General features: G+C 37.4%; 1 protein-coding gene across 5 annotated transcripts in view; it reads left to right on the top strand.

The window, feature by feature from the left end:
- The window catches only part of tmem131l (transmembrane 131 like), a 54,961-nt gene that overhangs the window by 13,783 nt on the left and 26,327 nt on the right, over positions 1-14,851 (top strand). For all 5 annotated transcript variants that reach the window (XM_088911160.1, XM_088911173.1, XM_088911180.1 and 2 more), the window contains exon 4: positions 13,548-13,616. In XM_088911160.1, coding sequence (XP_088767286.1) covers positions 13,548-13,616 — 69 coding nt within the window. The remainder of the gene's footprint in view (positions 1-13,547; positions 13,617-14,851) is intronic.

A 14,851-nucleotide genomic window follows, 5' to 3' on the forward strand; every position in this document is an offset into this window, starting at 1 on the left:
TACATGGAGATGACATACCGGTTAATCCCTCAGGTTCTTTAAAATGTATGTTGTTTGTCATTGAATGCACTTGAGAGCTTTGTTGCACTCAGGACATAACTGTTTGAAACCCTCCTTTTCTTCTTTTGCATATTTTTCTTGGTGAATGAGGGATATATTAAAAATGTATCCTTTTGCTTTTAATTCTTAAAACAGTTGGAATAACACTATGATACTGAAGCTGGAGTTCCAAATGGCAAGTTTAAAGCACTTTATGGTGAAATTAAAGCATTTTTTTCTGAGTAGTGTTTTTCTCTAGTGCCTTTATTAGTGGTTTTGGAATACATTCCTCGTTAACAAATATGTTTATCTTATTATTGGCTTTCTAACCATTTTCTTGCCCCATGACCCACCATGCTTTCTGCCTCTTTTTAGTTTGGTTTGTTGTGCAGAAACCCAAATTGTTTTTGCTCAATGATAATAGCAAATAAGGAAACCTTTTAAGTATGTTTTCCAATCACCCAGATTAAATATTCCACTCATCTAAAAACATTCCTCAGTTATTAATTTGCCACCTGCAGTGCGTTGTATTAATCAGCTTCTAATCCTGCACATTCTAATGACAACGTAGTAGTAATTGCAATCAATGGTCTAGCAGTCAGTGCACCGCACTGTTCATGATGCTTCTTGGGGTGAAACCTAAGAGTGAGTTGCTTAGTGGCTCCTAAAAATTAGATGTTTATTTCATCCTTGTCTCCCCTGTTTAAAGTGCAGATAATATTGCAAGCCCAAACAACAACAAGAAATTAAGATAAGTTTTGACTTTTGTTTTGAACGACAACTTGTTTTACAGAACTTAAGAATGGAAATGTATAGAGAAGCACTCTATACATTTGTACATTGTATAAAATTATTCTTAATAGAATTATATGCAATAATACAATTTGCAACATTATCCTTAATAAAGCTAAAATTTCTAAGCCTGTATTTTCCTTACTTTCCTTTAGCACTTACTGGACATAGCTACAGTACATCTATGTAAAGAAACAAATACTGTTTTTTTTGGCAGTATGGTAGTGAACTTATTCACAATCTTAAGCATGACTTTTTTAGAATAAAATTAAGTTTTTAGAATAAAAACAAATTGAAACAATGTTTTGAAAGCCATAAATTAAATGCTCATAACCTTTTCCCTGTAATACTGCTGTATTACTGTAGGTAAAGAGGCACAGCAGTTTGACGTTAATGCCCCTGTGTTCATTGCTAAGGTGTAGCAAAAAGTCTTTTCTGCTGTTGGCTGTCTAAAGTGAAAATATGATACAGAAAACAGAATAGAAAAAATGCACTTTTAGTGTCAGTTTTTATAAAAGTAACCCTTTGGTGCCGCATTTCTCTCACTCTATCAATCCACTGCTAGATAAAGAGCTCCCAACGAATATGCTAAGAGCTTGTCTTCATGTGTGCTTATTTGATGTTTCACAGATTCTTGTATTTCATTTGGCTAGCTTGTATAAGGTCATCATCTTTGTTGTTGGTGTTATCTGGGATCCAGTTCAGTATTTCCTTTAAACAATGTGGTTTTCTTGGGACTGATTTTAGTCTTATCACACACTGTCCTATAATCCACTTGTTGCTTTTTATGGATTCCCCTATTCCACACATACCTTCTGCCATGCTTCTCAAGGCCAACTGTAGATTTTTATATTCTTTGGTTTGCCAGGTATTGCATCTAACATTAATATGGGAGGTATACGTGAGCGGGGGCTTCACATTGCATGCACAGCAATGGTTTCCCAATTGAGAATCATATTTAAACTATCAAAACCATTCCAGTCCTGTGTGACTGTACTTGATTTTTATTCAGATGTCCAAAATAATTAACTGTCGAAAGATTAAATACCATACCAAGGACATTTACGCCTGGTGTCATGTTTCATGAAACCGAATAATGTAGTGCCGTGTGACATTGTATAATAAATCCAAAGGAACCTTCGTTAAATGCCTCGAGAGCTCTTGCTCTTACTAACTTGCAGACTTGCACAGTGTTAGTGATGTATTTATTGAGGCGGAAGATGTATGGTTCTTTATCACTATCTACACTATACCCCACTGTCCTGCATACTCTGATGTGTATTTGGCTATACTGAATAGGAAGTATATCCAATCAATGGTAACAAATCAGAACTCAATCATCCTTGGATACTTGCTAGTAAGTACTTCCCATTTCCATTTTTAAAATGTTTGAGTATACCAGTGAACCATAATATGCACAAAGAAAACATTAAAGTATTTAAATAACTGTACAGTACATGAGAGGAAGCCATTAGGTCCATCTACCCCATTTTTAGCTAATAAATAGCTAATTGATCTTATCAGCCATTTCCTGAAAAGAAACCAGAGTATTATCTTCCATAGCACACCTTGGTAGCTAGTTCCATACTCCCACAACCCTTTGTGTAAAGAAGTGCTTCCTGTTCTTGGTTTTAAATTAACTCGATAGTTATCCTGGATCATTGTTTTTAAAAGAGTGAGTTTGTATGTTGTATATATCCACACATGCATAGATACATTCGTTCATTTTATGTGCTTTATTTTGTGTTAGGAAGCTAACTGAGCTAACTTGTCTAAATGAGATTGGAAGCTCTCTGAAGCATTAATGTTGGAAGGAGAGGTGCTCTCTCAGAGAATGGAAAAGGTAGCTCATTCTGGACAGTTGGAGACTCAGAAGCTCAGAGACCTAAGCTGGTTAAGGCATACTGATAACAAGGATTGTCATGTGACAGTTACACTGAGGTGGCCCTGAACTGGCACAGGTTTGAAGGTTTGATATGTTTGCACACATACTCTAATTTAGAGTCTGGCACAGGGTCGACGGGTAGCATTGACACTGGCCTAGAGCCATTATAAAAACAGCCAGCATAAATGCAGCAACAGGAATGGTCCAGTAACCAGCTTGCCATTCTGCTTCCATTTTATAGTCCTATTTAACAACTATGGCAACCAATTACTTCAGATCCAGTTGCTTTCGAACAAGCATTTTTTTCTTTGTTTGTGATGGACTGAAATTTATATTTTGGGAAGAGAAGGAGGGAAAGACTTTTTTTCCCCAAAAATATTTCTGGAACAAATATAAAAGTACAGTTTTTGGAGGATACAAAGAAGGTAAAGAAGTTGTTTGACTAAAAAACATAAAATGGAACACAAAATATAAATTTTGCTACACCTCGACTTCAACCCAAACCTAGAAAACCTACACTGTCACAGTTTATAAGTCAACTCAGTGTGAATTGCATTAATGATTGATTGCACAGCAGGACCTAGATTGGATTGCATGCAAGTGGAGCTATAGGCTTATAAAAACCAAAACCCTAATTACCATTTTTACCCTGAGAGATGACTTTTGCATAATTACCATAGTTTTTCTAATAGTAAAGTTAATATGGAATAAGCTTAGAGATATAAGACTTTACATCTAGAAGAAATTCAAAGACCAAAGACAATTGTAATAGTTTACTTGGTGTTGATAGTAAGACGTGTTGGGAAACAAAGTATTGGGAAACACAAATTGCATTAAAATGAATGACATACCCTGTGGTTAATATGAAATTAAAATAGCTTGCACTTCAGTAGCAAGAGAGAGAGCTAATATTTTTTTTCCGATTTAGAAATTGCCTGAAGGGAAAGGTTGAGTATCTTTTATTTTTCCTACAGTTTCAGCTTAGAAAGAACATAAAATGCACCAAGCGATATTCTTCACTTTGACTAAGGAGTAAGGAGAGAAATTAATGTGAAAATTGGTGAAAGGATCATTGGTCAAAAATGAAAACTTTTAAACACAATAGTGGCATAACAGTGTTCATAAAAATATACCTGTATACCTAAGTAATATAATGGTTACATTCAGAAACACTGTAAGAAAATTCAGGACCTCCTGAAATGGTTTCCCCACTTTTATTGTCAAAACCATCATGCCAGTTCTTCAGAAGATGAAGGATCAAATTCTCATGATACATTTCTTGTCCCATGTAGTGCATTTTCTTGAAAATTGTCCTAGTTTAGTTTATTTTCATTAGCACAATGTTTGTGTTTGCATTTTAAGCATACTGTATGTTTGAGTGTTTGGTGCTTGAAGTAATTGCTGGTGATATACAGTAGTGCAGATGTTTTTAACGTAAATTATGCATTATCATGGTCAGGTTAGTGAAATTACAAAATGATGCTTATGCTTTTTAACTGTTTATTCAACAAAATAATATTAAATTATCAATATTGTAATTAATAATGTTAATAATATTGAATAATATTTTATTCAAAACCTGAATGCTTACATACTTTCTCAACTATTTGAATTGAGGTGTGTAGTGTGTAGTTTTGAACAGTAAAACCCATGTTATTTTTATATATAAAAAAACATTACATTTCTTTTGAAATGCATAGGATAGGACATATTAAAACGGCTATTTTGATGGAGTCTTGTTGTTTACACATGCACTTAAACCATGTTCCATATTATAAAACAGAAATATAATTGTAATTTAAAAAGTAAATGCCCCTTTTAAAGATTCATTGAATGAGCACCCTTTTTAGTGAGCTGAGCTGTGTAATAGTATGTCAGTATACAGGCAAGCTTGGAAGCAGGCTAAAACATGCAAAATTGCATTCCATGTTGGTTTGACTGTAATGACTGCAATAAACTAAAACACATTTTTTTCTTTTCGCCTGATTACCCCAAGTCAAGCTTAAAAACTATCATTTAAAATGTTTTTGGTATGTGTTCCTCTTTAACTGGAACTTAATTGGTTATTTAGTCTTGTTTCTGAATTGGACCTAATTTATTTTTGACTGAAACAGAATACATATCTAACTTTAGAATAATGCTGTAGTTGGATACACTGACATAATGAAAAAAGTACTGGTGTGAAGAGGCTTTTGCCAAAGATCAATCCAGTCTTTTTCAATAATGGATTTCTGTACTATTTCCATTTGAATGTTTTCATAACTGAAAACTGTCATAATGGTCATAAGCATAAAACAAATTGCTTTATATCTTAGGCCTTGCATATTTTTTTATTAACACATTCTCAAGTGAATAGCAGAAAATATTTTGAATGCTTTTCTCAGAGTGTAGCCGACAGCTGAATCACATCAAAAGCCATACAGCTTTGGAACGGCAGTCCTGGAAATTTGCAGCACAGTGAAAACAAGGGGGGTTGTACTGCCTTCTGATGATATTGCGTCCCTGTGTTCAGTTTCTGCCCTCCATAAAGCTTCTACACTCATCATGCTTTGGTAACTTCAAAACAATTGACAGGTAACTGTTCAGAAAGTGTTATGCATGGCTCCACTTGTGCCACTTGTGTGAACGCATGTTTATACTAGTCCTTTCAAAATAACTTCAGCTGAAGTGAATCGATTTGTACACTAGAAAGAGTACACTAAAATAAGTAGAAAAATTAATGTTTATTGTTTATAAATTCTCTGATTAATTGTATAGACACCCAGACTTAGTAGATTTTAGTGCTTGTATATGCATACATATACAAGCACACACTGTACTATAGTACAGGCTAATGGGGATGCCACCCACCTGTAACAACTTCTTTTATTGTTGTGACAGTCTTACTTTGAAAGAAACAAAGAAAATGCCATTGGGGGTTTTATTGTATTATGTCTGGTTTTCTAAACGTATTCAGGAATTTGAAATAGTTTTCAGTCATTTTTTGTGTGACTGTACTGTGGGCGTATGCAAAACTGAGGAGCTGGTATCAGCTCTGTCTGCCAATGCCTGCTGCCCATGAGGAAGTGTGTATGCTCATAGCTTAACCATGGTCTCTGCAGATAAGATATACAGACGTTTTAACACCCTGCAAGTTTTCTTATCAAACACATGACTCTGTGAGAGAGGCCGTGCAGTTAGTAAATTTCTTACTAGTGCTTTGGCCTGGTAATATTCTTTCCTCCTTAAATAAAACATGTATCCTTTAATAAAGGTCTATGGTATTACAAGCCCAATTGGAAAAGATAAGAAGGCAAATTCTAGCTCAGGTCCCAACTCCGGAAGTGGCCATCTTAAGCAGTATTCAAATTGCCTGCGACTTCCTGTTTCTTATTCATACAGGAAATAACCTCTCAACAGTGTGAACTGCAGTGATATTCTTTTTTCTGTGACACAGAAGGGCTGCCTTCGTCTTGTGTTATTTGAAATGAAGATGGAGGTTGCCGTTTTCCTGTGAAACAAGCAAGCAAGTCACCGAAAGATAATGGAATGGTCTAGATGAACCTGCCCATAACAAAACTGACTAGAACATAATTTTGCATCTGGTAGTAATGTATGGGATAGATCACATATTGCATTCACTTGAGGTGCCCCAATAAAAACAATAGTGTCTATGCCTTGACCCAGGCATGCAAAAGGTATGGCATTGACTGACGGGGGTCTCGCATACAGACTGCAGGGTTATTCCAAATCAAATCAGCGGTGTTAACTTGCTAAGGATTTACACTGACATAGAATGTCTGCTCAGCTCGTCCCACATAAGGCTGTTAAAAATGACACATCACTCATGAGATCATGCATTATTGTGCTGGAAGTTGGTTTGTAGCACAGTCTTTGTGTCTTCAGTGTTGCACTGTGCAGTACGCTTGTCATTGTTTACCAAAGTGGATCTATGATAGATAGATACTTTATTGATCCCGTGAGGGAAATTGCAGTGCAACAGCAGCTTTACACAGACAACACAGCCAAAGTGTAACGAATGATACAATAATAATAATAGTACAATGCATACAATATAATCAGTACAGTGAGGGGTGCACTAAAAGAGTTACTCACAGTCCGGACACACAAAGAACAAACTAGAACAGAACATTATGCAGAAAAATTGTATAACACATATGCATATAAATATAGATGTAAATATAGATATAAATAGATATAAATATAAATGTATTGCACGGGTCCTTGGCATATATTGCACAAAAAAAATGGTTGTAAACGGGAAAAGAAAGAGAGCAGATGTAGCAGTAGATGTGTAGATGTGTTTAGTCCAGAAACAGGTCACTGTCAATGTTGCCTCTGCCCAGACGCAAGGTGGATGCATTATACAGTCTTATGGCAGAAGGCAAGAATGACCTCCTGTAGCGCTCCCTGTCGCACCGTGGACGAATCAGTCTATTGCTGAATGTGCTCTTCATTTCTACAAGCCTGTCATAGAGGGGATGGGAGATGTTGTCCATGATGGCCTCTAGTTTGGACACCATTCTCCTTTCAGCCACTACCTCCAAGGGGTCCAGGTCAGACCCAATGACAGAGCTTGCTCTCCTGATGAGCTTGTTCAGCCTTTTGGAATCCACTGCTCTAATCCCAGGGCCCCAGCATACCACTGCGTAGAAAATGGTGCTCGCCACCACCGACTGATAGAACATATGTAGCATCTTACAACACACATTGAAGGACCTGAGCCTCCTCAAGAAGTAAAGTCGGCTCTGTCCCTTCTTATAGATGGCCTCGATGTTCTTAGACCATTCCAGTCTATCGTCGATGTGGACTCCCAGGTACTTGTAAGAGTCCACCATCTCCACGCCACTCCCATGGATGTAGACAGGAGTAGGTTTGACCTTTTTCCTCCTGAAATCTATCACCAGTTCCTTTGTCTTTGTTACATTCAGTTCCAAGTGGTTCTCCCCACACCACTCCACAAAGCTGCTGACCAGTCCTCTGTACTCCTCCTCCTGCTCACCCGTGATACATCCCACAATTGCAGAGTCATCTGAGAACTTCTGCAGGTGGCATGACGAATGAAGCGGATCCTTGCACGATCACCAATATCTTTGCACAAAATTAGACAAAAGTTTTGTCGTTTCTCCTGTGTACATTTTTCCACAATTATGAGGTCCTGAATTAATCTGAAAACTACTCTCGCATTTGAAAGTCAGGGCCTTTGTTACCATTGTTGATAAACTAGTGTGGTTCTGTCTGATGGCATTGAGTCATGATGGTACTGTAGGTGGGGACACCTGTTAACCGTAATCAGATTTCAAGTTCTTCCTTGGTGCCTTAGCAGTTATTGTTGATGCTTTGCAGAAGTGGTTCCTGGGGTTACCCCTCTGAACTATATGCTCCATTTGGTGGTTTCAACTTATTGACTGGGTTTTGGTTAAACACAGGTGCTCCCTTTCAGTTGATGTTGCTTCTGGAGTCAGGTAATTGATGAATTTGTGAATGCCACTATTCATAATGGCAAAACCTGCTAATGTTTAATGTCAAAAACATGACAGGTTGTAGTTTGTTTCAGCTGAAAGGGTGGTGGCTGACAGAGGCGTGGTTAGTACATCTCACCTTAATGAAGCGAACTGAAAACAATATGAAAAAATCGTTCAAAGAGCAGATACAAATTCTTTAGAACCCAACCAAGGGGGATGGGCTCTAAATGCCTTGGCAGTGTTAAATGGAAAGGCCAGCAATGCTTTGAGTTCTGTCTCTTACATTTGCATTGTGAGTATAACTGGACCATCAATATGGATTTTATTCAGTCATGCCTCCCTTCCGTATGTGCAAACTCAGAAGCACACATTTCATACCATAAACTTACTGTCACCATTTTGTCATTTAAGACTCCAGCGGTAACAAGGAATGTAAAAAGCACAAGTGAGCTTTTAACATTTTCTTCAGGCATCTCATGATCTCTTATCAGACTTGCAGTGCTAACTGATTAACCAGTTTAGTAAGCAGTTTTTATTTGAGTGATAAGTGTGGTGCAGTTGTGAATCTAGGATCTCACTGTAGTTTGAACCAGGTGAATATCTTCTACGTGTTTGTACCTTTACTGTATATATATCATCCTTGGCTATTTGGGTTATCCCTAAGGTTAGAAAGCATTGCGTCATTTAACATGTTTGAACAAACGAAAGTAGAACACTCCCTCAGTTTCTCTTCATAGGTTACGGCAAGAAAAAGCTTTCACACAGCCAGCACATTGCAATATGCATCTCAGACTTTGTTCTCTTTTATGTGGTTCATACATGTAGCATGTTTGTCTTAAGATTTCATATAGAATTGTATCAAGAAATTACACTCCTTATTCATCGGTTTTAGATCTTGTGTTGTGACAAGCCAAAATCTGTTGTTGAAAATAGTACTCTAGGAAACTGGGGGTGGGGTGAATTTTCTTTTTTCAAGGAGTTTAAACTCTTCACTGAACCTTGCAAGTGTTGTTCAGACAGCTTGTGATTTTTTTTTAGGATATATCTAGTCACTTAAGTATATTTCTCTGTCTAATTTCCCAGTTTAGAATTCCCAATTACCTTTCAACCTCTCTTCCCACTGCTCTCCCATGTTTACCTTGCAAAGCTGGATGCACACAGACATGGCTGTCATACCAACCACTTGTCTTCACACTCCCGAGCCCAGAACAGAAGCCTCGAAGCTCAGTCATCTGGGGGAACAGCACTGCTCCCTCTGACACTGCCCAGATCCTCTCTCACACAGCCATTGACAGGGCCTGGTTTTTCAAGGCAAGCTAGGATGTTCCTGCTGAGCAGCAGTGTGGAGTTGAGGTGGACATGGACTTACTGTATACCTCAGAGTTTATGGGTTCACATCCTCAGTGGATGTGTCGGATTAACGTGCTATCCAAGTTCATTATTATTAATAACACTGAGTGTCCCATTCATTCCTGGAACGGCCTAGCTGTTTTCTGTAGAGCTGATCTCATAGTCTGTTTCTAAACGAAGACAGTTTCTAGAGTGGAGGACTGAGGTGAATTTTTGAGTTGGTTTCCTTTCAGGGCACATTATGCCTGAAAAAGTTCTGAATATGGAATTTTACAGGAGGTCCTGAGAGTAAGAGGGGTAATTGAGACTCATTGGTTTAAACCCTTTCAGTCAGTACTGTCAGTTTCAGTGTTGTTCTAATCAATTCTAATTTTCCCCATAATGGAAATGGTTGTGTATAGTTTTATGGATGTGATCCTTTTTTTATTGAAGATTTTCTTCCCTGGTTTGTCCAGTGTAGTATGTTGTGGCTGCTAAATACTCCCTTAAATATTAATGTAATGTACTTGTGTCGAACAACTAAAGCTGGTGTTCAGTTACCAATGATGGGGAGGTCTTGGAAAAGTTTTGAGGAACTGGCTAAACTTCACTGTGTAATAATCTGAAGATGTGGACCTCTTAAAATGTGCTAAGTGTCGACTAGGAAGCACTAGTGCCTAATGTGATTTGAAACAGTGCCTTTGGTTTGATACATTGCGCTCCCGTGCAGCTGCAGTTGACCTGAACTTTGAAACGGAGTGTTGTGGGTTGTCTGGGCCTCTGAGATGGAGGGCACAGCTGTTGAAAGCCTGGACACGGCAGTGACAGACAGTGGCTTTGGTGAACTTTCAAGTGCTCCGGTTCTTATGGCATCTAGCAGATGGTCTCTCTGATAGACTGGAAAACGACCCTCTAATACTTAACACGCATTGAGAACACATGCACATGAAAAGGAGAGCGCAGCAGTGTATTCAGTAAAATAAATAAACAGCAACGTGCCAAGATAAAACCAAAGTTTATGTACAGTGAGAGGCATTAAAATGTATCAGATGAGTATTGGAGTTACTAGAATTTCTTGGGTTTTTAATAGCTCAGTATTATAAAATAGTAGTATTTTTATAGCTCAGTATACTGTATATGGTATTGTAAAGATGGCATTATTTAATAAAATGGATCATGAATTGAATTTAAGTTTTAGCTTTTAACATTCTTAACTCTTTAAAAATGTATACATGATTCACTCCATTATTATTATTATTATTTATTGATAGCTATTTTTTTTTGCTGTGTGGATAAAATATTTCAGACTCCATGTCCTGTTGTCCATGAACTCCACGTACTGTTATGCTTCCAGACAGCAGGCATTTAAACTCTGATGATGCTAATATTGTTAGTGTGTTACTAATTATGTAAGTGCAGGAAAAGAGAGTGCACACAGTAAAAGCTTATATTGTAAAGTTTGTAACGTTATTAAAGATAAAATTTCTGATGTGATACTTAAGCTATTTTTTATAATAAGCTGTCATTCTTAAGTTATTATATTTTAACAAAGTGTTAATTTGGCTACTGCCAGCAAAACAGCAATAGGGTGAAGGTTTTCAGTAGGAGGCACACAAAGGCTGAGCAGGTTGTGACCTTAAGTGTGTTTAAAGGAAACTGAGCAGATATGGAAGTGCTTCACTTTTCATTTTTCTGAGACAGCAGGTCTGGCAAAAATAGTCTCCTAACCCACATGTAGTGTTTTTCTTTTTCTGAAATGAAAACTGATGTAGAGTAATATTTGAGTCACATTGATTGTAGTTTTTTTCATGAAAGCTAGATGAAATTGAACTTAAGGTGGAAGCAGTTTTAATACATTGTACATTCAGTCTGTGGTGCGGTTCTCTTCCAGTGTATTTACTTTACCATCAACACAATCAGCTGTTGATATAGGGGTCTTTCCCCCCTACCTCGTCTGACTTTTACAGTCAAGTGTGAATGAGCAGCCAAATTGCTACAGGCAGCAATTGTCAAGACTACAGTAGGCATTGCCTCCTGCCACACACACCAGTAAAGATCTGCAGCTGCTGCTTCCCATTGTGCCAGAAGATGTGTTGTGACTGTCATTTTGCTTTGAATGTACAGTTTTGTTCTGACAGTAAAGAGTATCTTCAGATGTGGCTATTGTAGAAGATCAGCATGAGGATCTAGGGTTAGGACTCCAATTTACATTTTGATATCAATGCTTGCATACTTCTTCAAGGGGGATTATATGCATCTGTGGGCATTCTTTGCTTACCAAGAAAATGTGCTTTAAATATAGTTAGCAGTTAGCAGGGCTTTATTTCACCGCTTAAACCTGCACCACCAGCTATGTGCATTCAGCTATGCTTTTGTTACCTCGCCTTGTTTTTAGTTACTAGGAACTGCTTGGGATTGACAGTCTGTAGAAAAATGTTTGTGACGCCATAGGGTTTTTTTTGGGTGTGTTGTGTGGATTGTTGAAGTGCTTGTGGCCTTCATTGAGAGTTACTGTAGAGTCACTCTGAATACCATGTTTCAAAATTACTTTCACATGCATAGTGAATGATCAGGTCAGGCTTAGGAGTTGCACTGAAAATATTGAATCTGACTATTGAAGCTCATGTGAAGAATATAAAGACTACAAGTTAATTTCACCATAAACCAATTCACTGGAATTGTTACCATTTCTATTCTAGTCCTATATTTTACTGTCTGATTATTTTTCCATGCTAGTACTTCAAAGATCTACGCGATTGGCTCTCTCGTGTATGGTATGTTTATATAGACTGTAGCTGGTTGATTATAAGATCTTGCAGCCACTCCTGCAAGATTTCATCTGTAACCATGAAGTTTACATTCCCAGGTGAAATCATGGATGTGCATGGCAGTGGGAAATATGCGACACGCAGGGATGTAGAAACCAGTTGCACAGCTGTTCTTTTCAGAGATGTGTGTAGCTTGTGTTAAGCAGTGTAACTGAATTACCACTTTCTCATGACCTGTAAATAAGTGCCTGAAGCTTTGATGTGTAATAGCTAGTTCAAAACATTGATAGAAACCACAGTTTCCTGTTATATAAAATTGTTGTTGCTGCTCTATGCAGGAAAAATTAGGTTTGTAAGATTTTCCATTAAAATTTGTGTTCAATGGTATATAATAGTGTTGCGACTTCCTGCTTCATTAATAAACAGGAAGTTCGATGGATAAATGGTGTTTTTGCCTTTGCTCGATCTGTATCTTCAGTTGGAAGCCAACTTTTTTTGCATGTAAACAGCAAATTTCTAAAATAGTTTTGTAGGTGTTACCATGTTTGGGAAAACATGACATTGAAAGTGTTTGAGACTAATACAGCATAGCACGCATTAACCCCAGGGTTTTGAGTGTGTGTTTGGGGAAGAGGAGAAGGAGTCTGACTTCTGGATTTGCCTTGGTAAGCATGAATCTAGACATAAGTCTACAGCAGCATTGGATACTGCTCCTTGATAAAACCTAATAATACTTCTTAGTTATAGGTGTTAAGTGTAGGATGCTTTCAGTGCCTTTAGTAATTGTTTTATGTTTGTTTTGCCATTTGTGTATCCCTGTTTATGCATGTGTATAATGGAATTGATTAAACTTTCCAGTCTGGGCAGGTGGGGCTTCACCTCTAATTGTGAATTAATGGCATCTTTAGTTTGTTTGACACACAGTCAAAAGCCTGCAAGTGGGGTGTGTGTGGGGGGGTCGAAAGAGCATGTCGATGCCATTTGCCCTGTTTAGGCATGACAAGAGGAAGAGGAGAGAGAGCTATTCTTGAATGAAAAATTCTTTTGTGCCTGAACTAAAGTATTTAATTTAAAATGTCTACATCATATGATTAAGAATGTTTTGGCAGCTTGTAATGTTGAAAGTGTTCCCTTTTGGGTTGTTTTTGTCTCTGACAGTTTACAGCCGTGTAGATCTTTCATGTTGCCTATAGCACCGCCATATTGTGCCGGTATTCGTTTTTTTTTTACACATTTGGTGTTAATTTTTTTCTTGCTTTCTTTCCTCAGCTCTTCATTTTATGTGCCAAGTGGGAGAGCCTTGCATTTCCAGCCATCTGTTCTGGACTTTGGAACACAGTAAGTCGTGTCTCCATTAGCAATTGCAATAGTACTTAAGTGACCGGTAGCTCAGGTGTTATTTGTAGATGTGGGCTTGACCACACTGAAGAACCTGCACTTCATTTCACACATCCTGTGTGCATTTATTGTCTTAGTTGTTGCTGATACTCTTGTAAAAGAAATAAAAAAGAAGATTTTAAAACAAAGAATAAGGAACATTTTTAGAATTGGGAGCCACAATGACCCTTTGTTGTCTGCTTGCTGGTGAAATTGAGCGCATTTATGTCATTGTAACAACCCAGATAACATTTGCCTATATAACATTTATACTTCCCAAGCCACACTTCAAAAATGTTAATTAGGGAAGGATAAGAAAAAGAGATTTGTTTTACAAATTCTCTTGTACCAAAGACAACATCTGTGTTTTATCAGAAAGACTTCTTCTACTTGAAAATATTCCCATTCACCTATAATTATAAACCAAATGGTACATTACATTTAATATGGATAGCTTTACAAACTTAGAGCTTTGTAGTAGTTTAGAGCACAGACTGAGAGTAGCCAAATAAGGCAGTTTCTTTTTCATTATGTTGAGGACAACTATTTGAAAGGCTAAGAGCTAAGGCATCTTTGTGGCACTGCAGACTCAGAAAAGTGCTGTTAAGTTTGGTTGTAAGTCCGAGTGAAACCTTCTACCTGTAAAAGTAAAAGGTTTTAATTAGTGAAAATACATGCATCACATTTGCTAGAAGAGGATATAAAATGCTACTATCGTTATTCACTAGATATTGTACTTAATAAAATGCCACTGAAAATCATAATTGAAATGTTTTTTGTGAAATGTCTTCTTTTATATAGCTATATGTATATTTCGTACAGTTGCTTTTGAGTACAGATCTAAGCTAATTTTAGTTGATTTGTAGACCTTTCTGTTCCCCATACGCATTGTTAAAACGTTCTCTTAGTAGAAAAGTAAACGGTGCACTATGAGTCGTTAATAGGCATCTGTAAATGCAGCAGCTGTCTTTGAGCCGGCTGTGATGGTTTGCTCTGAGGTGACCCTTGACTTTGAAGCAGTTCTTTTGCTGTAGTTCTAGTAAATATATGAAAGGCTACTAACCGTCTAACATCAAGCTGCGTGCTAAAAGTGGCACTAAAGAGAAATATATTACTTATCAAGCCTTTGCTTTTTTCATTCTGCAGGGAAGCTTATCCGTTATTTCCATTGTCATAAATAGGCATGGTGTTTAGCT

Source organism: Atractosteus spatula, chromosome 1 (assembly GCF_055471065.1).
Source record: "Atractosteus spatula isolate fAtrSpa1 chromosome 1, fAtrSpa1.hap1, whole genome shotgun sequence".
NCBI lineage: Eukaryota > Metazoa > Chordata > Actinopteri > Semionotiformes > Lepisosteidae > Atractosteus > Atractosteus spatula.